The 25125-nt window shown below is 43.3% G+C and overlaps 1 protein-coding gene across 13 annotated transcripts in view; it reads right to left on the bottom strand.

Annotated features, from left to right (window-relative positions):
- The window catches only part of LOC111964081 (guanine nucleotide exchange factor VAV2-like), a 262685-nt gene that overhangs the window by 178086 nt on the left and 59474 nt on the right, over positions 1–25125 (bottom strand). For all 13 annotated transcript variants that reach the window (XM_070443611.1, XM_070443613.1, XM_070443619.1 and 10 more), the window contains exon 2: positions 7116–7232. In XM_070443611.1, coding sequence (XP_070299712.1) covers positions 7116–7232 — 117 coding nt within the window. The remainder of the gene's footprint in view (positions 1–7115; positions 7233–25125) is intronic.

Genomic DNA, 25125 nt, shown 5'->3' with positions numbered 1-25125 from the left:
AGTTTGTTGTGTGCAACAGAGAGGGGCAATTGAATGCATGATTCACCATTTATTTTATTTCTTGCCTGTCTATCTATGGTTAACAGAGTTGATGTGTTATGCTCGACTCGCTCAGTTTTACACCAAAAAACACCTGAAAACTGCCAAAAAAGAGACCACATAACAGGGTTGACCTTAAAATGAGGGACAGAATCACTAATAGCATGAAATAAATAGTGATCTTCACAAATACCTTTGTCGAAGCAACGACATAACTAGGACCTTACAATGACGGTGGAAAGTGAGGAATGTTGGGGTTAAATCACAGAGGGGCACGTCAAAATGCTGCATTGTGCCGCTTTAGCAAGTCTTTATTCATACTGAATATCAAATTGATTGAATTCTCCATGTGGTCTATATTAAAGGGCACCTTAATTCATATAACAGGCTTTGAAATTCAATACTGGTGCATGATTTCTACTTGAAAAAGAAAAGGAGAGACGCACACTAGGAGCTCAGATGCCATAATTTAATAACCACCGTTTGGACAGACAAGCTGTCTTCATCAGGGTATAATGACAAACAATAGGTCACTAGTTTATATAGTTTATATATAGGACACACACAGGTGTCTGTAATTGGCTGGCTGTGGCTTGATGTCATTAGTTGATTTAGAGATATAACAGAACACATACAAAAGCATGATTTCTACTCAACACATCAAAGGAACACAAAAGGCACTAATTTCGTGGAATGACCCAGTACACGCTAAGTTCTTCCCATTGGACGTTGGTTGCAATGCTCTCGTCAGTTTGTTTATTTGTCATATGCACACGAAGGAGTCATTTATTTTTGTCATTTAAATGCATGTTAGTGTTTTTGGAATGTGTCAAGTACAATAAAAATGCATTTTGACAAAATATATTGTCATTTGAAGACTTGGAGCGTGGCTTGTTGGGGGCATGGCTTTATCTTAGTGATTTTTGGCCACATTTGTGATACCAAAGAGCCTACTAAAGTTTTATTGTTAAGACAGTCACCATTTCATTACAATATGATTTGGCCAAATTTGCCATATATTTGAATAAAAACACATATTTCTTACAAATACATTTAAAATGCATGTTGGAATATATTTTACAAAACATTTCCAAATATATTGATAAATACATCTGAAAATATATTCTTTAATGTATTTCAGAATGTATTTGGAAATATATTTAAATACATTTTACATACATGTATATATACATTTTAAATACATTCCATAATATATGGTGGAATGTATTTAAAATGTATTAAATAAAAATAAAAAATTGACATTATTTTGACAATTTTAAATATTTCACATGTACACTAAAAAATGTATCGAAATATTTTATTTTTATTAATTTTTTTCCCCCCTATGGGTAAATAAGATGACAGTGCAGTTGGCTGTCAGATCGTCCATCTCTCATCATCGCCCCCCAGTCACAGACAGACATGAAATCAACCAATACTGATAGATGGTTAACAGGTGTAGTCTAATTACAGACATCATCTCTACAGCCAAACAAACTGATTGCCATGTCATTTAAATGACAGACATGTTTATCTGGGAAGCTAATTAAAAGGTAGAAAATCAAGGCTGTTGGGTTTGGAGGTAGTGGAGGGAGCCTTTAGAGGCAAGTGTTCTCCTGGGTCTACTGTAATAAGCTATTTTCAACACTAATGATGCCATAATGAATATATCATGGGTGGGGTGGGGGAACGAGGGGCTCTATCCCAGGTGAGAAAGGTGTGATGGTGGTGAGAGGGGGGTTGGGGTGCAGGAGGAGGGTATTGTGGACAAATGTGTGGAGGAGAGAGGGGGAATGGGGAGAAGGTTTGAGGGGGGGTCCATCTGTTTCAACAACCCAGAACCAGGGCACTGAGAGGGGAGTGGGAGGAGGGTCTGAGGGGGCAATTACCTGCTGCAGCAGTGGGGCCCAGGAGAGGCCATCATTAGAGTGAGGGAAAAGGACCGGGTTGGGGGGGGGGGGGGGGGGGGTGACCTCTGTTGACCCTGACAGTCAGTCAATGTGGACATATGAGAGGATGAAGAGGAGGAGACAAAGCTGATTAATCTAGATCAGATGCATCCCACCCCCTCTAACCCTTACCCACATTTTCCCATACGCCTCTCTCTCTCTCTATCCTCTCTGAAATGTATGATTTTGGGTTAAGATGGCTTCTAAGTTTTATGTGTGCTTGTTTTTTTTAAATGGTCGAATTAATAAACTAAACTAAGTTGAGCCATCTGCAGCTTACTGACTTGTTGGAATGCTGCTGGGCTCCTCTGTGTATTAAGACAGTGTAGAGGCACTTTGAAGCTAGTGTTGGTGTTCGACAAACCCACAGAGCGGAAGACATCCAGAAGGTAAGGGAGATGGCAGGGATGAGAAAGGGATGAGACATCTCTCTGTCTCCCAGGTTGGTTCTCAATCATCCTTTTCATCAACAGGGCTATGCATTAAGTGTTTTGACGATCTTATTTGTATATGGTAATGTACGAGAAATAATGTGTATACAACGGAAATGTATGTGGTGCTGAGCATTATAAAACATGAAGAGAAGTCAAATTGTTTAAGATAAACGAAGTTCAGTTTATCCTGCTTTCATCACAAGGAAACAAAGGAGTAGGAAGTAAAGCATCACTGAGTGATATGAGCCTTTCTATAACAAGACAAATACCCTCATTTATCTTTGGCTTACAGGGCACGCATGCACACACACCCATACACACACACCCATACACACACATTTAAATGTAAGCCACATTAGAGGGGATCTGCTCACTTCAATATATTATAATGTGATGCTTGCCCTTAATGGAAAATCAATGAGAAGACAAGCCCGCTACCTCTGAGACCATGCAAAATGCAATTTCCAAATTGACATGTGGAGGGTGTGTGTGATTGATTCTGACTGGTGCGCCGTTTTAATATTGTTTACCGTGAGCTCATTGACTCTCAGACATTGTCCTCTGGTTCATCTACAACACGCCAAATGACAGGCRTCTTTCTTTTTCAATCCCGCTCTCTATCCCTCCCGCCCTCTCTCTCTCTCTCTTTGACTCGTCCATGTCCATATTGCTGTCAGATTAAGATTTTCATGGGGTTAAATGCCAATACAGAGTCAATATCAACTAAGCCTGGATGACATGGCCAGAGGGTCTGATTATAGTCACTGTGAACATTAAAGTATGTCCTGTAACAAATTCAAACCTGTTCCCAATCAYACACTTCCCCACACCTCAAACTTCAGCCCTGGAAGGCCATTTACAGCATCAATAAACACCCCTGACCTGACTCATTCCACCTAGATACAACAGTGCAAAAGACCAAACAAAATCCAAGCATCACAGTATACAGTTGTGGCCAAAAGTTTTGAGAATGACACAAATATTAATTTCCACAAAGTTTGCTGCTTCAGTGTCTTTAGATATTTTTGTCAGATGTTACTATGGAATACTGAACTAATAATTACAAGCATTTCATAAGTGTCAAAGGCTTTTATTGACAATTACATGAAGTTGATGCAAAGAGTCAATGTTTGCAGTGTTGACCCTTCTTTTTCAAGACCTCTGCAATCCGCCCTGGCATGCTGTCAATTAACTTCTGGCCCACATCCTGACTGATGGCAGCCCATTCTTGTATAATCAATGCTTGGAATTTGTCAGAATTTGTGGGGTTTTGTTTGTCTACCCGCCTCTTGAGGATTAACCACAAGTTCTCAATGGGATTAAGATCTGGGGAGTTTCCTGGCCATGGACCCAAAATATCAATGTTTTGTTCCCCGAGCCACTTAGTTATCACTTTTGCCTGATGGCAAGGTGCTCCATCATGCTGGAAAAGGCATTGTTCGTCACCAAACTGTTCCTGGATGGTTGGGAGAAGTTGCTCTCGGAGGATGTGTTGGTACCATTCTTTATTCATGGCTGTGTTCTTAGGCAAAATTGTTAATCAGCCCACTCCCTTGGCTGAGAAGCAACCCCACACATGAATGGTCTCAGGATGCTTTACTGTTGGCATGATACAGGACTGATGGTAGCGCTCACCTTGTCTTCTCCGGACAAGCTTTTTTCAGGATGGCCCAAACAATTGAAAAGGGGATTCATCCGAGAAAATGACTTTACCCCAGTCCTCAGCAGTCCAATCCCTGTACCTTTTGCAGAATATCAGTCTGTCCCTGATGTTTTTCCTGGAGAGAAGTGGCTTCTTTCATGCCCTTCTTGACACCAGGCCATCCTCCAAAAGTCTTCGCCTCACTGTGCGTGCAGATGCACTCACACCTAACTGCTGCAATTCCTGAGCAAGCTCTGTACTGGTGGTGCACCAATCCCGCAGCTGAATCAACTTTAGGAMACGGTCCTGGTGCTTGCTGGACATTCTTGGGCACCCTGAAGCCTTCTTCACAACAATTGAACAGCTCTCCTTGAAGTTCTTGATGATCCGATAAATGGTTGATTTAGGTGCAATCTTACTGGCAGCAATATCCTTGCCTGTGAAGCCCTTTTTGTGCAAAGCAATGATGTCGGCATGTGTTTCTTTGCAGGTAACCATGGTTGACAGAGGAAGAACAATGATTCCAAGCACCACCCTCCTTTTGAAGCTTCCATTCTGTTATTCGAACTCAATCAGCATGARAGAGTGATCTCCAGRCTTGTCCTCYTCAACACWKACACCTGTGTTAACGAGAGAATCACTGACATGATGTCAGCTGGTCCTTTTGTGGCAGGGCTGAAATGCAGTGGAAATGTTTTTGGGGGATTCAGTTAATTTGCATGGCAAAGAGGGACTTTGCAATTAATTGCAATTCATCTGATCACTCTTCATAACATTCTGGAGTATATGCAAATTGCCATCATACAAACTGAGGCAGCAGACTTTGTGAAAATTAATATTTGTGTCATTCTCAAAACTTTTGGCCACAACTGTACATTGGAATCACAGGAGGTTGGTGGCACCTTAATAGGGACAAATGGGCTTGTGGTAATGACTGGAGTGGAATCGGTGGAATGCTATCAAATGTGTGGTATGCTTTTCATGTGTTTGATGCCATTCCATTTGCTCRGTTCCAGACATTATTATGAGCCGTCCTCCCCTCAGAAGACTCCACTGCTTGGCACTACATATAAGACCCAATAGCCTGGCGAGATCTCAGCACTCCCCCATGGAACGCACTGAGTTGGTTCACAGTAAATTGGATTAGCTGTAAAGAGAGGCGTCCAGGTTAATGTGCCCTGGATCACACACGAATCACACACACACTCTAAGGGTGTAATAATTAGTCCAAACAGTTCTCATTAGTCCAAACAAAACAAGAGCTTCATTTGGACAAATTCAGGTTGGTCCTTCCCTGTATGATTTAGTTTACTTCCTTTTAATAAATGTTTTGTAACATAATTGACGGAATGAATATACCCAAAGGGCAAGTGGACAAAACACACACACACAGCTTCCAGGAAAATCCATGAACCGTCTTCTCACACACTGGCATAAAACAAAGATACACATATTCACCCAAACACATTCACATTAACTGACACATGCACAAAGCGCTGACCCTGAAGTGTGACACCGTATGCTCTGATAGCTGAAATGCACAATAGGCCGCTGCTACAGCAGACAGATCTGACTGCGAGCTGTAACTAATATCCCTATTACATCTCATCCATCAAAAACATCCCATATTGAAATCAACAGAGCAGCAAGCTTATCATTCCAACAAGAGCGCTTTTTAGTGGCACAATCTATTTTCTGCAGGAGCAACAGTGTTGCATTTTATATACAGTGCATTCGGGAAGAATTCAGACCCCTTGACTTTTTCCACATTTTGTTACGTTACAGCCTTACTCTGAAATTGATTAAAGTGGMTTTTTTCCCTCATCAATCTACACATATTGAGCGGCAGGTAGCCGAGTGGTTAGAGCYTCAGACTTGAAACCGAAAGGTTGCAAGATTGAATCCCTGAGCTGGCAAGGTAAAAATCTGTCGTTCTGCCCTTGAACAAGGCAGTTAACCCACTATTCCTAGGCCGTCATTGAAAATAAGAATTTGTTCTTAACTGACTTGCCTAGTTAAATAAAATAATAACATTACCCCATAATGACAAAGCAAAACCAGGTTATATCAGACCAGAGAATTTTGTTTATCATCGTCTGAGAGCCTTTAGGTGCCTTTTGGCAAACTCCAAGCGGGCTGTCATGTGCCTTTTACTGAGGAGTGGCTTCCGTCTGGCCACTCTACCATAAAGYCCTYATTYGTGGAGTGCTGCAGAGATGGGTGTCCTTCTGGAAGGTGCTCCCATCTCCACAGAGGAACTCCAGAGCTCTACCAGAGTGACCATCGGGTTCTTGGTCACCTCCCTGACTAAGGCCCTTCTCCCCGATTACTCAGTTTGGCCGGACGTCCAGCTCCAGGAAGAGTCTTGCTGTTTCCAAACTTCTTTAATTTAAGAATGATGGAGACTACTGTGTTCTTGGGGACCTTCAATGCTGCAGACATTTTTTGGTACCCTTCCCCAGATCTTTGCCTCGACACAATCCTGTCTCGGAGCTCTACGGACAACTCATTCGACCTCATGGCTTGGTTTTTGCTCTGACATGCACTGTCAACTGTGCGACCTTATATAGACAGGTTTGCACCTTTCCAAATCGTGTCCAATCAAATGAATTTACCACAGGTGTKCTCTAATCAAGTTGTAGAAACATCTCAAGTATGATCAATGGAAACAGGATGCACCTGAGCTCAATTTCGAGTCTCATAGCAAAGGGTCTGAATGTAAAGAAGGTATTTCTGTTATTTTATTTTTTTAAATTAGCAACATTTCTAAAAACCTGTTTTCACTTTGTCATTATGGGGTATTGTGTGTAGATTGCTGAGGATTTTTATTTGATCCATTTTAGAATAAGGCTGTAATGTAACATAATGTGGAAAAAGTCAAGGGGTCTGAATACTTTCCGAAGGCACTCTATATCACATTGGGAAAATAGATCCCATTTCTGAGTAAGCCAAGATATTGGGCAGGGCAGAACACTCCACACTTCAATAGCTGCACACACAGCCTCATCGCCCAAACCACAATGACCTCCATTCAACACCAACATCACTCACCTTGCCGAAATCCCTGACATCGAACAGGTCAAATGGGTCAAACAGCTCACTGTTACGCAGGCCAAACTTGTCGTGGCACACCTTGAGGAACGTCCGGATGTTCTTCAGACAGAGAAACTGGAAGAGAGAGAGAAGAAACACCTCAAGGTCAGAAACAGTGTGGGATAAGATTTGTGATGATGTGTACTGGTGAGCTCCCGTCCATTTGGACACTCCACTCCATTGCTTGCTAGACCCTCAGTTTGCGCCAAACACAGACTGTTTGATAATGTTTGTTTATGTTGCTTACTTTTTCAAACAAATTCATACCGAGACGTGCCGTATGTGCGTATTAGTTATCCAGCAGGTGCGTGCTCTCAGTAATTAGAACGTTATATGTTGAGGGGTTTTCCTGATAATATTCTTTACCTGTTAAATGTTTACGTGATACCTATTGAAGGATAATGATTATAAAGTGACATGTGAATCTGAAAATAAAAGAGGGAAATTGCTGACCCTGTAAAACACCACATTTCACTGCACCTATATGTGACAATATAACATATCAACTCAGCAAAAAAAGAAACGTCCTCTCACTGTCAACTGCATTCATTTTCAGCAAACATAACATGTGTAAATATTTGTATGAATATAAGAGTCAACAGCTGAGACATAAACTGAACAAGTTCCACAGACATGTGACTAACAMAATTGGAATAATGTGTCCCTGAACAAAGGGGGGTCAAAATCAAAAGTAACAGTCAGTATCTGGTGTGGCCACCAGCTGCATTAAGTACTGCAGTGCATCTCCTCCTCATGGACTGCACCAGATTTGCCAGTTCTTGCAGTGAGATTTTACCCCACTCTTCCACCAAGGCACCTGCAATTCCAGACATTCCTGGGGGGAATGGCCCTAGCCCTCACCCTCCAATCCAACAGGTCCCAGACGTGCTCAATGGGATTGAGATCCGGGCTCTTCGCTTGGCCAAGGCAGAACACTGATATTCCTATCTTGCAGAAAATCAGCTATACTGCTCGTTCTGTTCGTGGTGGCGTTGTCATGCTGGAGGGTCATGTCAGGATGAGTCTTCCCTGTAACGCACAGCTTTGAGATTGCCTGCGCATGACAACAAGCTCAGTCCGATGATGCTGTACACACCGCCCTAGACCATGACGGACCCTACACCTCCAAATCGATCCGCTCCAGAGCACAGGCCTCGGTGTAACGCTCATTCCTTCGACGATAAACACGAATCCGACCATCACCCCTGGTGAGACAAAACCGCGACTCATCAGTGAAGAGCACTTTTTGCAGTCCTGTCTGGTCCAGCGACGAGTGGGTTTGTGCCCATAGCTGACAGTTGTTGCTGGTGATGTCTGGTGAGGACCTGCCTTAAAACAGGCCTACAAGCCCTCAGTCCAGCCTCTCTCAGCCTATTGCGGACAGTCTGAGCACTGATGGAGGGATTGTGCGTTCCTGGTGTAACTCGAACAGTTGTTGTTGCCATCCTGTACCTGTCCGCAGGTGTGATGTTCGGATGTACGATGTCACTGCGAGGACGATCAGCTGTCCGTCCTGTCTCCCTGTAGCGCTGTCTTAGGCATCTCACAGTATGGACATTGAAATGTATTGCCCTGGCCACATCTGCAGTCCTCATGCCTCCTTGCAGCATGCCTTCAGGCACGTTCACGCAGATGAGCAGGGATCCTGGGCATCTTTCTTTTGGTGTTTTTCAGAGTCAGTAGAAAGGCTTCTTTAGTGTCCTAGGTTTTCATAACTGTGACCTTAATTGTCTACCGTCTGTAAGCTGTTAGTGTCTTAACGACCGTTCCACAGGTGCATGTTCATTAATTGTTTATGGTTCATTGAACAAGCATGGGAAACAGTGTTTAAACCCTTTACAATGAAGATCTATTTGGATTTTTACTAATTATCTTTGAAAGACAGGGTCCTGAAAAAGTGAATTTCGTTTTACTACATTTGGGGACTGCTGTGAACACCAGAAATGTTTCTAGCTCAATCCAACTCCTAATTTTTTTTTGTTTTGATTTTTGATTTTTATTTAACCTTTATTTAACTAGGCAATTCAGGTAAGAACACATTCTTATTTACAATGACGGCCTACCCCAGCCAAACCCGGACAACGCTGAGCCAATTGTCTGCCACCCTATAGGAGTCCCAATCACGGCCGGATGTGATGCAGCCTGGATTCGAACCAGGGACTGCAGTGACACCTCTTGACACCTCTTGCCTTAGACCGCTGCGCCACTCAGGATCTGTAATAAGCAATATCATTGTTACATCTTTTAGAGAATAGGCCTATTTAATTTCCTGGTCATGATTGACAGGCTCTCCACTTCCTCCTCCTTCCTGTATGTATGCTAAGCGTGATTAAACACGATGCCAGGCTGATTGTGCTCCTGAGGCTCTGTCTGAAGCTGGGACTGAAGTAGTACATCTCTGACTCAGATAACACAGGCAGAGAGCAGAGAGACACCTGTCTCCTAGCAATATCCCCCTATAACCCATGTCATAGTATCTCATAGTAGTACCAATGACTCAAACCAACACTACACTCTTAGAAAAAAAGGTGCTATCTAGAACCTAAAAGGGTTCTTCAGCTTTCCCCAAAGGAGAACCCTTTCAATGACCCTTTATGGTTCGAAATAGAACCCTTTTGGTTCCAGGTAGAAACCTTTTGGGTTCCATCTAGAAGCCTTTCCACTGAGGATTCTACAAGAAACTCAAAAGGGTTCTACRTGGAACCAAAAAAGGGTAATTACCTGGGAACAAAAAGGGTTCTCCTATGGGGACAGCCGAATAACCCCTATAGAACCCTTTTTTCTAAGAGTGTAGGGTCACCTCTTCAGGTACAGGAGATGTGCTGTATGAACTGTGCTTTCCCTCTAGCATGGATTTAGACATCCTTGTGAATTTGCCAGTACATATCAGACACCACTTGGTAGAAGCCACCGGCCCTATGCACTGATGTTATACTAGATCAACCTGCTCTCTCAGTTAGGAATGAGAAGAGTGTGTACCACATATCCAATATTCCATGCATGGTGACGTTATAGAATTGGCTAAATTATCTTGTGCATCAGAGTGAATCTCTTCATGAGTAAATGTGTTTCTGCAATAAGTACAATGTATCAGACTACGGGTGAGAGACAACCATAAGTACCGCGACAAAACAATAACGCAGCAGCATTATTGTCTTCCATCTCTCACCACCTAATGTGTAGATATTACCTAGCTCACTGAGATAGGCTCTTTCATACTGTATCTTACCGTGTGGGTCGAGAAGCAGCTGTGGCCATGGAGACAGACTCTGTACCAATGTGTTTTCCTGATAGTGTGAGAGAGGCCGGGGCGGCTTCGTTAACCAAAAATACTTGGGTATTTATGCTGATGAAAGCTTTGGGCTTGAAACACATCCCTTGACTAATTTCAGCTGCTATGGAATGCGTGTTGAGAACAGTCTTTCTTTTGGCACCTGCTGTGTTTTCATGTTAGTAGTTGAGCAGCCTTGCATTTTTAAGTGGATAATAGGCTGAATGAGTTTGAGATATGATATGCTATTGTCCATTGTTCTGGATATTCATGCCAGTCCTGRGTGTCCAGACCTCAGGTTTCTGCTGATTCACATTCATACAGCACATCTCCACAGAGAGAGAGTCGTTGCACTGAGCCACATAAGAGAGCAACACCGGCCACCGCGCCCAGTGACGTGCGACGTGATTGGCTGGCCGCTGCAGTGGCATTTGCAGTTCACTAGCTAAGGTTATCATGTCTGCCGATTGTCAAATGGAGAGGGAAAAAAGTGTATTCTTCTGCCAAGGATAAAAGGTAACATTTGCAGGAGGTGGTTGGAGTGGGGGGGGGGGCTCCAGACAGAGATCATAGGAGCGAATATGTGGAAGACATTCTAATGCATGTACTGTTGCCTAGTGTAAGATAACAGAGCTGAGGGGATGAGTGATGGAATCATGATCTGTTGAGTGGAAAACACACATATACACACACCATCTCTACAGCTCTGAACACACCCGGGAGACACTCTGAACATGGTCAGGTCCTCAGGCTGCTGCTGTCCTGAATACAACTCACATGGGAGTATCCTACTGTGTTACCCCACATATCCATAGCTAGTCTTGCATGTCATTTTTCTGTGTGAAATACTACAGTCAGAACATCTCTTGTATCTCTAACTGCACTAAACCTTTGCATTTTCATTTCTTTATAACATATACAGTTGAAGTCGGAAGTTTACATACACCTTAGCCAAATACATTTAAACTCAGTTTTTCACAATTACTGACATTTAATCCTAGTAAAAGTTCCCTGTCTTAGGTCAGTTAGGATCACCACTTTATTTTAAGAATGTGAAATGTCAGAATAATAGTAGAGAGAAAGATTATTTCAGCTTTTATTTCTTTCATTACATTCCCAGTGGGTCAGAAGTTTATATACACTCAATTAGTATTTGGTAGCATTGCCTTGAGTTGTTTAACTTGGGTAAAATGTTTCGGATAGCCTTCCACAAGCTTCCCACAATAAGTTGGGTGAATTTAGGCCCATTCCTCCTGACAGAGCTAGTGTAACGGAGTCAGGTTTGTAGGTCTCCTTGCTCACACACGCTTTTACAGTTCTGCCCACAAATTTTCTATAGGATTGAGGTCAGGGCTTTGTGATGGCCACTCCAATACCTTGCCTTTGTTGTCCTTAAGCCATGTTGCCACAGCTTTGGAAGTATGCTTGGGGTCATTGTCCATTTGGAAGACCCATTTGTGACCAAGCCTTAACTTCCTGACTGATGTCTTGAAATGTTGCTTCAATATATCCAAATCATTGTTCTTCGGCTTGCAAGCCTCCCCCTTTTTACCTCCAAACATAACGATGGTCATTATGGCCAAACAGTTCTATTTTTGTTTCATCAGACCCGAGGACATTTCTTCAAAAAGTATGATCTTTGTACCCCATGTGCAGTTGCAAACCGTAGTCTGGATTTTTAATGGCGGTTTTGGAGCAGTGGCTTCTTCCTTGCTGAGCGGCCTTTCAGGTGATGTCGATATAGGACTCGTTTTACTGTGAATATTGTCACGCCCTGGCCTTAGTTATCTTTGTTTTCTTTATTATTTTAGTTAGGTCAGGGTGTGACATGGGGGATGTATGTTTTATGGGGCAGTGTCTAGTCTAGGTGTATGTATGTCTATGGTTGCCTAGATTGGTTCTCAATTAGAGACAGCTGTCTGTCGTGTCTCTGATTGGGAACCATATTTAGGCAGCCATATTCATTAGGTAGTTCGTGGGTGATTGTCTATATGTAAGTTGCCTGTGTCTGCACTTATTGTAATTATAGCTTCACGTTCGTTTGTTGTTTTTGTATAGTTTGTTTAAGTGTTCTTCGTCTTCGTTATAATAAATAGAAGATGTATTGTTATCACGCTGCGCCTTGGTCCTCTCTTCATCCAAACGACGAACGTGACAGATATACATATATATATATATATATTTTTTATTTTATTTTTTTATTTAACCTTTATTTAACCAGGTAGGCTAGTTGAGAACAAGTTCTCATTTGCAACTGCGACCTGGCCAAGATAAAGCATAGCAGTGTGAACAGACAACACAGAGTTACACATGGAGTAAACAATAAACAAGTCAAAACATGGTAGAAAAAAAAGAGAATCTATATACAATGTGTGCAAAAGGCATGAGGTAGGCAATAAATCGAATAATTACAATTTAGCAGATTAACACTGGAGTGATAAATCATCAGATGATCATGTGCAAGAAGAGATACTGGTGTGCAAAAGAGCAGAAAAGTAAATAAATAAAAGCAGTATGGGGGTGAGGTAGGTAAATTGGGTGGGTAGTTTACAGATGGACTATGTACAGCTGCAGCGATCGGTTAGCTGCTCGGATAGCAGATTTTTAAAGTTGTTGAGGGAGATAAAAGTCTCCAACTTCAGAGATTTTTGCAATTCGTTCCAGTCGCAGGCAGCAGAGAACTGGAAGGAAAGGCGTCCAAATGAGGTTTTGGCTTTAGGGATGATCAGTGAGATACACCTGCTGGAGCGCGTGTTGCGGTGGGTGTAGCCATCGTGACCAGTGAACTGAGATAAGGCGCACTTTACCTAGCATAGCCTTGTAGATGACCTGGAGCCAGTGGGTCTGACGACGAACATGTAGCGAGGGCCAGCCGACTAGGGCATACAGGTCGCAGTGGTGGGTCGTATAAGGTGCTTTAGTAACAAAACGAATGGCACTGTGATAAACTGCATCCAGTTTGCTGAGTAGAGTATTGGAAGCTATTTTGTAGATGACATCGCCGAAGTCGAGGATCGGTAGGATAGTCAGTTTTACTAGGGTAAGTTTGGCGGCGTGAGTGAAGGAGGCTTTGTTGCGGAATAGAAAGCCGATTCTTGCTTTGATTTTGGATTGGAGATGTTTGATATGAGTCTGGAAGGAGAGTTTGCAGTCTAGCCAGACACCTAGGTACTTATAGATGTCCACATATTCTAGGTCGGACCGTCCAGGGTGGTGATGCTAGTCGGGCGTGCGGGTGCAGGCAGCGAACGGTTGAAAAGCATGCATTTGGTTTTACTAGCGTTTAAGAGCAGTTGGAGGCCACGGAAGGAGTGTTGTATGGCATTGAAGCTCGTTTGGAGGTTAGATAGCACAGTGTCCAAGGAAGGGCCGGAAGTATATAGAATGGTGTCGTCTGCGTAGAGGTGGATCAGGGAATCGCCCGCAGCAAGAGCAACATCATTGATGTATACAGAGAAAAGAGTCGGCCCGAGAATTGAACCCTGTGGTACCCCATAGAGACTGCCAGAGGACCGGACAACATGCCCTCCGATTTGACACACTGAACCTGTCTGCAAAGTAGTTGGTGAACCAGGCAAGGCAGTCATTAGAAAAACCGAGGCTACTGAGTCTGCCGTAAGAATATGGTGATTGACAGAGTCGAAAGCCTTGGCCAGGTCGATGAAGACGGCTGCACAGTAATGTCTTTTATCGATGGCGGTTATGATATCGTTTAGTACCTTGAGCGTGGCTGAGGTGCACCCATGACGGCTCGGAAACCGGATTGCACAGCGGAGAAGGTACGGTGGGATTCGAGATGGTCAGTGATCTGTTTGTTGACTTGGCTTTCGAAGACCTTAGATAGGCAGGGCAGGATGGATATAGGTCTGTAACAGTTTGGGTCCAGGGTGTCTCCCCCTTTGAAGAGGGGATGACCGCGGCAGCTTTCCAATCCTTGGGGATCTCAGATGATACGAAGGAGAGGTTGAACAGGCTGGTGATAGGGGGTGCGACAATGGCGGCGGACAGTTCAGAAATAGGGGGTCCAGATTGTCAAGCCCAGCTGATTTGTATGGGTCCAGGTTTTCCAGCTCTTTCAGAACATCTGCTATCTGGATTTGGGTAAAGGAGAAGCTGGGGAGGCTTGGGCGAGTAGCAGCGGGGGGGGCGGGCTGTTGGCCAAGGTTGGAGTCGCCAGGAGGAAGGCATGGCCAGCCATTGAGAAATGCTTGTTGAAGTCTTCGATTATCACGGATTTATCGGTGGTGACCGTGTTACCTAGCCTCAGTGCAGTGGGCAGCTGGGAGGAGGTGCTCTTGTTCTCCATGGACTTTACAGTATCCCAGAACTTTTTGGAGTTAGAGCTACAGGATGCAAATTCTGCTTGAAAAAGCTGGCCTTTGCTTTCCTGACTGACTGCGTGTATTGGTTCCTGACTTCCCTGAACAGTTGCATATCGCGGGGGCTCTTCGATGCTATTGCAGTTCGCCACAGGATGTTTTTTGTGCTGGTCGAGGGCAGTCAGGTTGGAGGAACCAAGGGCTATATCTGTTCTTGGTTCTGCATTTTTGAACGGAGCATGCTTGTCTAATATGGTGAGAAGTAACATTTAAAGAATGACCAGGCATCCTCAACTGACGGGATGAGGTCAATATCCTTCCAGGGTACCCGGGCCAGGTCGATTAGAAAGGCCTGCTCGCAGAAGTGTTTTAGGGAGCGTTTGACAGTGATGAGGGGTGGTCGTTTGACGCGGATGTACCTGTTTATATGTATGTACCTGTTTCCTCCAGCATCTTCACAAGGTCCTTTGTTGTTGTTCTGAGATTGATTTGCACTATTCGCACCAAAGTATGTTTGTCTCTGGGAGACAGAACGCGTCTCCTTCCTGAGCGGTATGACGGCTGTGTGGTCCATAGGTGATTATACTTGCGTAGTATTGTTTGTACAGATGAATGTGGTACCTTCAGGCATTTGGAAATTGCTCCCAAGGATGAACCAGACTTGTGGAGGTCTACAATTTTCTGAGGTCTTGGCTGATATCTTTATTATCCAGGATGTCAAGCAAGAGGCACTGAGTTTGAAGGTAAGGCTTGAAATACATCCACAGGTACACCTTCAATTGACTCAAATGATGTCAATTAGCCTATCAGAAGTTTCTAAAGCCATGACATCATTTTCTGAAATTTCCAAGATGCCCCCCAGACCCTCCCCTATAGGTTCAGGTTTTGCGGCCGGAGCCCGCACCTTTGGAGGGGTACTGTCACGCCCTGACCCTAGAGATCCTTTTTATGTCTCTATTTTGTTTGGTCCAGGGCGTGAGTTGGGGTGGGCATTCTATGTTTTTGTGTCATGTTTTGTATTTCTTTGTTGTTTGGCCGGGTGTGGTTCTCAATCAGAGGCAGCTGTCTATCGTTGTCTCTGATTGAAACCATACTTAGGTAGCTCTTGCCCACATGGGTTTTGTGGGTAGTATTTTCTGTTTTGTGTGTCTGCACCAGACAGAACTGTTTCTTTGTTCCGCTTGTTATTTTTTGTTCTAGTGTTCAGCTGTATTAAAATCATGAACACACGTACCCACGCTGCACCTTGGTCCTCTTCTTCAAACAGCCGTTACACTAGTGGTTAGAGCATTGGGCCAGTAACCGACATGTTGCTAGATCGTATCCCCGAGCTGACAAGATAAAAATATGTCGTTCTGCCCCTGAACAAGGCAATTAACCCACTGTTCCTAGGATGTCATTGTAAATAAGAAGTTGTTCTTAACTGACTTGCCTAGTTAAATAAAGGTTTACAAAAATGCTCTGATGAATGAAATGAAATAAAACATTAAAACAACAGCCAACAACCAGTGTGAGCAATAAGAACACTTGTTGGTATGGGGTGGAGAAGAGAAAAGGGAAGAGAGGAGGATGACATGAGCGAACYGCAAAGAGGGAGAAAACAGGTAACAAAGGGCTGTCACCCCCTGACAGCATCTCAGTGGTGTTGCCCAACCCACCCCTCACACAGATAATAATGCATTACCCCAGCACTGTGGAGGAACTGTGACCCTCAAGTGCACTGCCTCCCCACTGCTTCACAAATGAAGGGATACAAATGCGAGCTTCCTCATAAACCTGAGAGCTCTGGAATTAAAGGGAAGGAGGAGGGGGAGGAAAAAGGGGTTGTTTTGCCAAAACTGAGGCGCTTTGGTGTTAACTAAAAGGGAAAGCCGGCAGAGAACAAGTCCTGTGGGGTAGAGGGGGATGGGAGGGGAGGAGGGTAAGGGGTGGAAGGGGTTGTTGTGTCTGACTCTGAGGATGATGAAAAAAGAACAGAGTGCAGAGCAACTAAGCAAGCGAGGGGGAAAAGGGTGGATACAGTCTGAGGAGAGATGGGGAGTTGAGAGATGGGTCCACACAGACTGAGGCAGCTGATATGAGTCAGTGAGTGGATCAGATAGTCAGAGTCAGTGGGAGAGAGTCAAGTCTGTCTAAGAGAGAGTCAAGCAGACAGACACAGTCATTTGAAACACACAGACAGCAGCTGGTGATGTGTGTACCTGTGTCTACGGGAGGGAATCACTCCACACACCTCTGGAAAAACAGAACAGAACATTGCAGCCCACTCAACACTTTCCTCTCCTCCACAGCAGCCCACATAAAATAGGCTGTGCTGCTTATGACAGATGGATGAGATGCTACAGGGAGCGGTGTGTGTGTGTGTGTGTGTGAAGACCAGGCTCTCTGGGAAACCTACAGGCAAACACCTCTAGTAATTCTAATACTGTGCTAGATATTACAGTATGTTGTCCATGCTCTGTGTATTTCATCCTCTCTCTCACCAGCCCTGCCTGTACGTTTAGAAACACCCTTCTCTCTTGGAATAGGGAGTCAGCCACACCCTCTGATTGGTGTTGTGAACAGACAACTAGGGGGCCTGGAGGACCTCCCACCCCCACCCCTGTTATCTATGACGGAAGGCAAACTTCCGGGTCGCACAGATGTTAAAGCCAGTCAAGAGAAGGCCCGTCTCAGGCTAATTGGGGAGGCAGGCACACCATGAATAATACATCAGCACTATGCAAATGTTAATCTGATAGCATTACCCCCAAAGCCCCATATAAGGACGCGGAGCGCCCATGTTATTAGATCAAGCCCCAACACAACACACGAAGCCTTTCAAATTAGCACTATGTGACCCAGTTTTAAGATCTGTGTTAAGTAGGCTAACTACAGGCTTTTAGAAGATCTGTGTTAAGTAGGCTAACTACAGGCTTTTAGAAGATCTGTGTTAAGTAGGCTACTTACGGTTTTAGAAGATCTGTGTTAAGTAGGTCTAACTCAGGCTTTATCGAAGATCTGTTGTTAAGTAGGCTACTAGGCTTTTAGAAGATCTGTGTTAAGTAGGCTAACTAAGGCTTTTAGAAGATCTGTGTTAAGTAGGCTACTACAGGCTTATAAGATCTGTGTTAAGTAGGCTAATGCAGGCTTTTAGAAGATCGTGTTAAGTAGGCTAACTCAGGCTTTTAGAAGATCTGTGTTAGTAGGCTAACTACAGGCTTTTAGAAGATCTGTGTTAAGTAGGCTAACTACAGGCTTTTAGAAGATCTGTGTTAAGTAGTATAACTACAGGCTTTTAGAAGATCTGTGTTAAGTAGGCTAACTACAGGCTTTTAGAAGATCTGTGTTAAGTAGGCTAACTACAGGCTTTTAGAAGATCTGTGTTAAGTAGGCTAACTACAGGCTTTTAGAGATTGTGTTAAGTAGGTACTACAGGCTTTTAGAAGATCTGTGTTAAGTAGGCTAACTGCAGGCTTTTAGAAGATCTGTGTTAAGTAGGCTAACTACAGGCTTTTAGAAGATCTGTGTTAAGTAGGCTAACTACAGGCTTTTAGAAGATCTGTGTTAAGTAGGATAATTACAGGCTTTTAGAAGATCTGTGTTAAGTAGGCTAACTACAGGCTTTTAGAAGATCTGTGTTAAGTAGGCTAACTACAGGCTTTGAAGATCTGTGTTAAGTAGGCTAACTACAGGCTTTTAGAAGATCTGTGTTAAGTAGGCTACTACAGTTTTTAGAAGATCTGTGTTAAGTAGGCTAACTACAGGCTTTTAGAAATCTGTGTTAAGTAGGCTAACTACAGGCTTTTAGAAGATCTGTGTTAGTAGGCTAACTGCAGGCTTTTAGAAGATCTGTGTTAAGTAGGCTAACTACAGGCTTTTAGAAGATCTGTGTTAAGTAGGCTAACTACAGCTTTAGAAGATCTGTGTTAAGTAGGCTAATTACAGGCTTTTAGAAGATCTGTGTTAGTAGGCTAACTACAGGCTTTTAGAGATCTGTGTTAAGTAGGCTAACTACAGGCTTTTAGAAGGGTTCATCTCCATTACAAAGGATCATAATTCATTGGAAAAGCAGACTCCAGAAGGAGTGGTGCTGTAGTGATTCAGAATGGTTGAGATAATTGAGGCAAGTCACCTTCACCTTTGCTCCAACTGTATATAAGAGGTTAGCACACAAGCTAATTGCCCAAGGGGCAGTTCTTAGATAAGAGGCATGTATTGAAAGTGGAGTGTACAACTTGGTTCACCTAACATGACTGCTTCTCTCGCTCCTTTCTCATCACATCACTCACTCACACACCACACACACACACACACACACACACACACAACACACACACAACACACACACCACACACACAACACACACACCACACAACAAACACCAACACACACACACACACACCACACACACACCACACAAACACAGGTCAATCCGCTGAAAATAGAAAAACCAGTGACTTTTTCACCTGAAAGGAAGTCCTCTTAGAGAAAAAAGAGAAAAAAAGCTTTGTGAGAAATGTGAAGCAGAACGGAGGAAAGAGACAGAAGAGAAATGTCTTGAAGGTACTCTGCCGCTAACGCAGAACCATCCTCAGCTGGGAACAAAGGATGTGCGCTCATGGATATGGAAAGAACGGAGAGGATCTATTCAATGAAGTTAACGGCACTACAGTCTCTCTCACAGTACCAGGCAAGCCATGCGCACAGCCAGATCCAGCCAGCTGCAATATATTGTAGATGGGTCTCAACATGTCCCCTCCTACATAGGCTTCACTCCCAATCCACCCTAATCAGGTGACATCATCCATGCCATTGTCAATCAACACTGGACCTCTGGTAAACCTGGTGGGTGTCATCAGTCTGCTCCAGAATAGGCTAACAGTGTGTATGTTGTGTGTATGCCTCCACAACATCGTGTGTGTGTGTGTGTGTGGTGTGTGTGTGTGTGTGTGTGTGTGTGTGTGTGTGTGTTGGTGTTGTGTGTGTGTGTGTGTGTGTGGTGTTGTGTGTGTGTGTGTGTGTGTGTGTGTGTGTGTGTGTGTGTGTGTGTGTGTGTGGTGTGTGGGAAGGAAGGAAGGAAGGAAGGAGGAAGGAAGGAAGGAGGAAGGAAGGAAGGCGGAAGGAAGGAAGGAAGGAAGGAAGGAAGGGAAGGAAGAAGGAAGGAAGGAAGGAAGGAAGGAAGGAAGGAAGGAAGGAAGGAAGGAAGGAAGGAAGGAAGGAATGGACCCAGGGCAGCGGAAGACAAAAGGCAGCAAAAAGCCTTCATTAACACCTCAAACTATTTGACCTGATTTCCCATTTCCTCTGACCTTAAAGATGCACTATGTAGAAATCACTCCTCCATTTCCTGGTTTTAAAAATTCTAATAGTTCGCCTAATTTCAGTTTATGTGACAAAACATGCAAGTATAGTGTAGAGAATCATTGTACCATCTAAACCGCTGTGAAAAATATTTTCCATAACCACAAATATAGTATTTTCATCTGTTTGAAGCTGGTGTACAAAACCAAAATTAAAAGATGCAAAAACTAAACTTAAGAACGGGAAGCATAGAAATAGCGTACAAGGAACAGATCTACTGATTCTTAAACTTTCTTTCAATGAGAATGACAGATATAACTTACATTTCTATGTGAATTTGGTTGGATCGCCCAAAAAGTTACATATTGCATATTTAAATACTGTTTTCCCCCACATCCATCTGCAAAATAATAATTCATTACATTTCCTCCTCTGGGGGTTCAAATGGGTGAAAAATTACATGCAATATTTTTCTGTTTTATTTTCTGACACAGGGCTTTCACCCTCGCGTGACTGAGCCTATTTAGAGAGTGGATGAGCATTTCCAAATAAAGATTTGGTTTTCCATGATGGACTCACAAATAATGTCATCATCCACTTGGCTGCTCTGGTCACTCTGGAGAGTTAACTTCCTGTTGTCTTTAGACAAGCCAGAGGTATGGGCCTGGAAACATCATGTCAACCAAGGAGATATCCATTTTACCTACATTAATCCTGCCTTTTCCAACCCTGCTCACCATAATTCAGTCCGAATTTGAAAACCCTCAAAGAATATTGAATCAGACACCACACTTTAGTATGAATACTCTTGTTTTGCAAACCAAAACCTGGGTGCAAACAACCAAAATCTATAACACCTACAGATCAGAGGAGGCTGGTGGGAGCAGCTATAGGAGGACGTCGTTGTATGGATGGAAAAGTATCAAAAACATCAAACATCCGGAAACCACGTGTGACTTTGTTCCATTTGTTCCATTTAAGCCATTACATTGAGCCTGTCCTCCTATAGCTCCTCCCACCAGCCTCCTCTGCTACAGTACTCTAGGTACAGAATGAGCTGTGTACCATAGACTCTGGAGAGAAGCAGTGTGTGAGCAATCTCTGGTTGTTAGAAACACAATCTCATTGTAGTTCTGTTGTTGGTAGTCTCAGCCCTTCCACATTCTCTCAGCCCCCTGAGTAAAGTGTGGAGAGGGCTGCTGGGAATCTGAGACCACACCGGATCAATGGCCAGGTAATTTATGACACCAGACTGGGGAGCAGAGGACTGCATCTATCTTCTCCCAGCCCCACCGTCTCCCTCCTCCCTCACCAGGGTGTTTCTCATAGCAGTGATTTAGATCCTGTCTTAGATCTAGCTCCTTCATCTCCTTCCTTCCCTGGGAAGGCCAGAGACATCATACAGTGAGAGGGTGGGAGAAATCAATGCTTTTATATTGAGAGTGCCCAGCGTAACAGCTGTACTGAGTGTGTTTTCACCAAATAAAAACTGGGTTTGAGAACACTAAAGGAGAGATGCACGGTTTGGGGTTTACAGATGTAGGATCTTAATTTGATCGCCCTATTGCAGTGTATTTTGTGGAGTAATGTTTCTGAAGTTTGTAATTTCCATTTTCTAATTTCCGACTTGATTTTCCCTTACGAAAAATGTATCAACCCCTTCAAAAATGTCCATTAATTATAATAATAATATAAATATAATAATAATTATTAACATTTCCTGTTGCTGCATGATCATTTTCCTGCTGTAGCAAACTGACTCAAATTAAGATCCTATACCTGTATAATAGCCTATAATGAGTTTAATTATAAACAGATTTGAATGTTTTGACACTGCGGCATAATAGGAAGCATGCCCATTTTGTCCCATAATACCTTAAATGCATCTGACACGCTTTATTCACACATTGCATCTGCTTTTAGCACATAGCCTCAAACCAAACTCTGGATGTTGGCTTCTTTATGCCTGTGACATCCATTTTCTTCCTGCACCTCGTTTAGCTTGGGAACACTCATTTCAGAGCATGATGATTCATCTCTTTTGCTTAAAAAACACCTTAGGCATCTTATAATAAAAGAGTCATAAACAAAATAAAAACATGGTAGCAGAACTATTGCACGTACTAGTGATGGGAAGTTCGACTCTTTTTAATGACTCAGATCTTTAAGACTCGTTCATTAAAAATAATGAATATTTAATCTAATTTTGTTCATTTGAGTCAGTAATGCCAAAGCATGTAGGACTTACCGGCAAAAGATAAACTAAAAACTCTAAATAGTTCTGATTCTACAAGCCTTACGTTCACTTATCATTCACCATAAGGGGCTTGTTGGAGCTGTCATTTGTGACAGACTTTTAAAAGCGTGCTTTAAACAATGAACATTTGATGATTGCTAGACATACAAATAAGATTAACTGGACTAGACTCTGAACACCTCATTGCAAAATGCATTGCTTGACTGCCGTGAGGGTGGTAAGCACAATACCGTTCGCAAAGTGCATCACCCCACACGATTGGTTCTCAAGTTCGAGTTTGTTTAACAGAGGCTGTGTATGTTTTGGTTCTACAAAGTTGTGCCCATCATAACATTCAATAATCAATTAATTGCATTCTTGGACCATGAGATCAACTGTCAGTTGTAAACATGTATTTTTCTTCACTATGCTGCCTGCAGCATGATCTCTTTTGCCTGCGTGCATATAAGACGGACATTTGTTGGTCGGGGCACGTCTCCGGAGTCTGCAAAGGAGAGCATATTAATCCAACTTTAGAATTCATTGTAGCCAGCAGGTCAAACAAACATCTAAAATAAACGAGTCAGTCAGAAAAAGGAATAATGACTCTCGAGTCAGTAAAAAGATTAGTCAAAAAGAACAAAATCGTTCAGGAACTGCACATCACTAGTACAGTGTACTCAGGAAAGTATTCAGAACCCCTGACTTTTTCCACATTTTGTTACGTTACAGCCTTAATTCTAAAATTGATTAAATAAGAAATGTTCCTCATCAATCTGCACACAATACCCCATAATGACAAAGCGAAAACAGGTTGTTGTTTTTTGTGTGCAAAAGTGTTAAAAATAAAAAAAACAGAAAAACCTTATTTACATAAGTATTCAGACCCTTTGCTATGAGACTCGAATTTGAGCTCAGGTGCATCCTGTTTCCATTGATCATCCTTGAGATGTTTCTACAACTTGATTGGAGTCCACCTGTGCTAAATTCAATTGATTGGACATGATTTGGAAAGGCACACACCTGTCTATATAAGGTCCCACAGTTGACAGTACATGTCAAAAACTAAGCCATGAGGTTGAAGGAATTGTCCGTAGAACTCCGAGACAAGATTGTGTCGAGGCACAGATCTGGGGAAGGGTACCAAAAAATGTCTGSAGCATTGAAGGTCCCCAAGAACACAGTGGCCTCCATCATTCTTAAATGGAAGAAGTTTGGAACCACCAAGAGTCTTCCTGGAGCTGGCCGCCTGGCCAAACTGAGTAATCGGGGGAGAATGGTCTTGGTCAGGGAGGTGAATGGTCCACTCAAGGACTTTCACGTTCTTGTTCTGAAGCCATTCCAGCATGGCTTTGGCTGTATGCTTAGGGTCATTGTCCTGTTGGAATGTAAATCTTCGCCCTAGTCTATGGTCGTTTGCACTCTGAAGCAGGTTCTCACCAAGGATTTGCCAGTATTTGGCTCCATTCATTGTTCCCTCTATCCTTACCAGTCTCCCAGTCCCTGCCGCTGAAAAGCATACCCTTAGCATGATGCTGCCAGCACCATTCTTAATGGTAGGGATGATGTTAGACAGGTGATGAGCTGTGCCTGGTTTTCTCCAAAGAGTACAATTCTTGTCTCATCAGACCACATAATATTTGCCTTATGCTCTTTGCAAACTCCAGGCGTGCTGTCATGTGCCTTTTTCTCAGGAGTGGCTTCCGTCAACCACTCTCCCATGAAGCCCAGATTGGTGAAGTGCTGTAGAGACTGTCCTTCCGACAAGTTCTCCCATATCAGCCAAGAAACTCTGTAGTTCTGTCAGAGTGGTCATTAGGTTCTTGGTCACCTCTCTGACCAAGGTCCTTCTTGCCCAGTTGCCAAGAATGGTCGGACAGCCAGCTCTAGGCAGTCTGGGTAGTTCTATATTTTTTTTCCAATTTCCAATGATGGAGACCACTGTGCTCTTGGAAACTTTCAACACTTTAGAAATGGTTTTATACCTACAGACACGGCGCTATGTTGCCATGGTTTGCTATATAAAGCAGGCAGACAGGCATCGAGACATTCAGTTATTGTTCGATTGAATGTTAGAATGGGCAAAACGAGTGACCTAAGCAACTTTGAGTGTGSTATGATCGTCGGTGCCAGGTGCGCTGGTTCCAGTATCTCAGAAACAGCCTGCCTCCTGGGCTTTTCACACACAATAGTGTCTAGGGTTTACTGAGAATATTGGGACAAACAAAAAACATCCAGTCATTGGCAGTCCTGTGGGCGAAAACAGCTCACTGATTAAAGGTTGAATGAGGATGGCAAGAACTATACAAGCTAACAGGCTGGCCACAAACAGGCAAATAATGGCACAGCACAGTGGGCTATTGCCGCAGACGATCACATCGGGTTCCACTCCTATCAGTTAAAAACAAGAAGACAACATCTCCAGTGGACACGCGATCACCAAAACTGGACAATTGAGGAGTGGAAAAACATTGCTTGTCCAACAAATTCCAGTCAGGATTTGCCGTAAGCAGCATGAGTCAATGGCCCCATCATGCCTGGTATCAATGGTACAGGCTGGTGGTGGTGGTATAATGGTGTGGGAAATGTTTTCCTGGCACAAGTTATGTGCCTTGATACCAATAGAGCAATGTTTCCAGGCCCCGATAATTCAGGCCGTTCTGGAGGCAAAAGGGGGTCCAACCCGATACTAGATGGGTGTACATAATAAACTGGCCACTGAAATCAACAGACAGTCCCTTGGACTTCATGGTATAGTTTTTTCCTCTGACATGCACTGTCAACTGTGGGACCTTATATAGACAGGTGTGTTTCTTTCTAAATCATGTCCAAACAATTGAATTGGCCACAGGTGGACTC

Source organism: Salvelinus sp. IW2-2015, linkage group LG5, assembly GCF_002910315.2.
Source record: "Salvelinus sp. IW2-2015 linkage group LG5, ASM291031v2, whole genome shotgun sequence".
NCBI classification, from domain to species: domain Eukaryota; kingdom Metazoa; phylum Chordata; class Actinopteri; order Salmoniformes; family Salmonidae; genus Salvelinus; species Salvelinus sp. IW2-2015.
The sequence above is the reverse complement of the archived record's forward strand: the minus strand, read 5'-3'. Positions and strand labels throughout refer to the sequence as shown.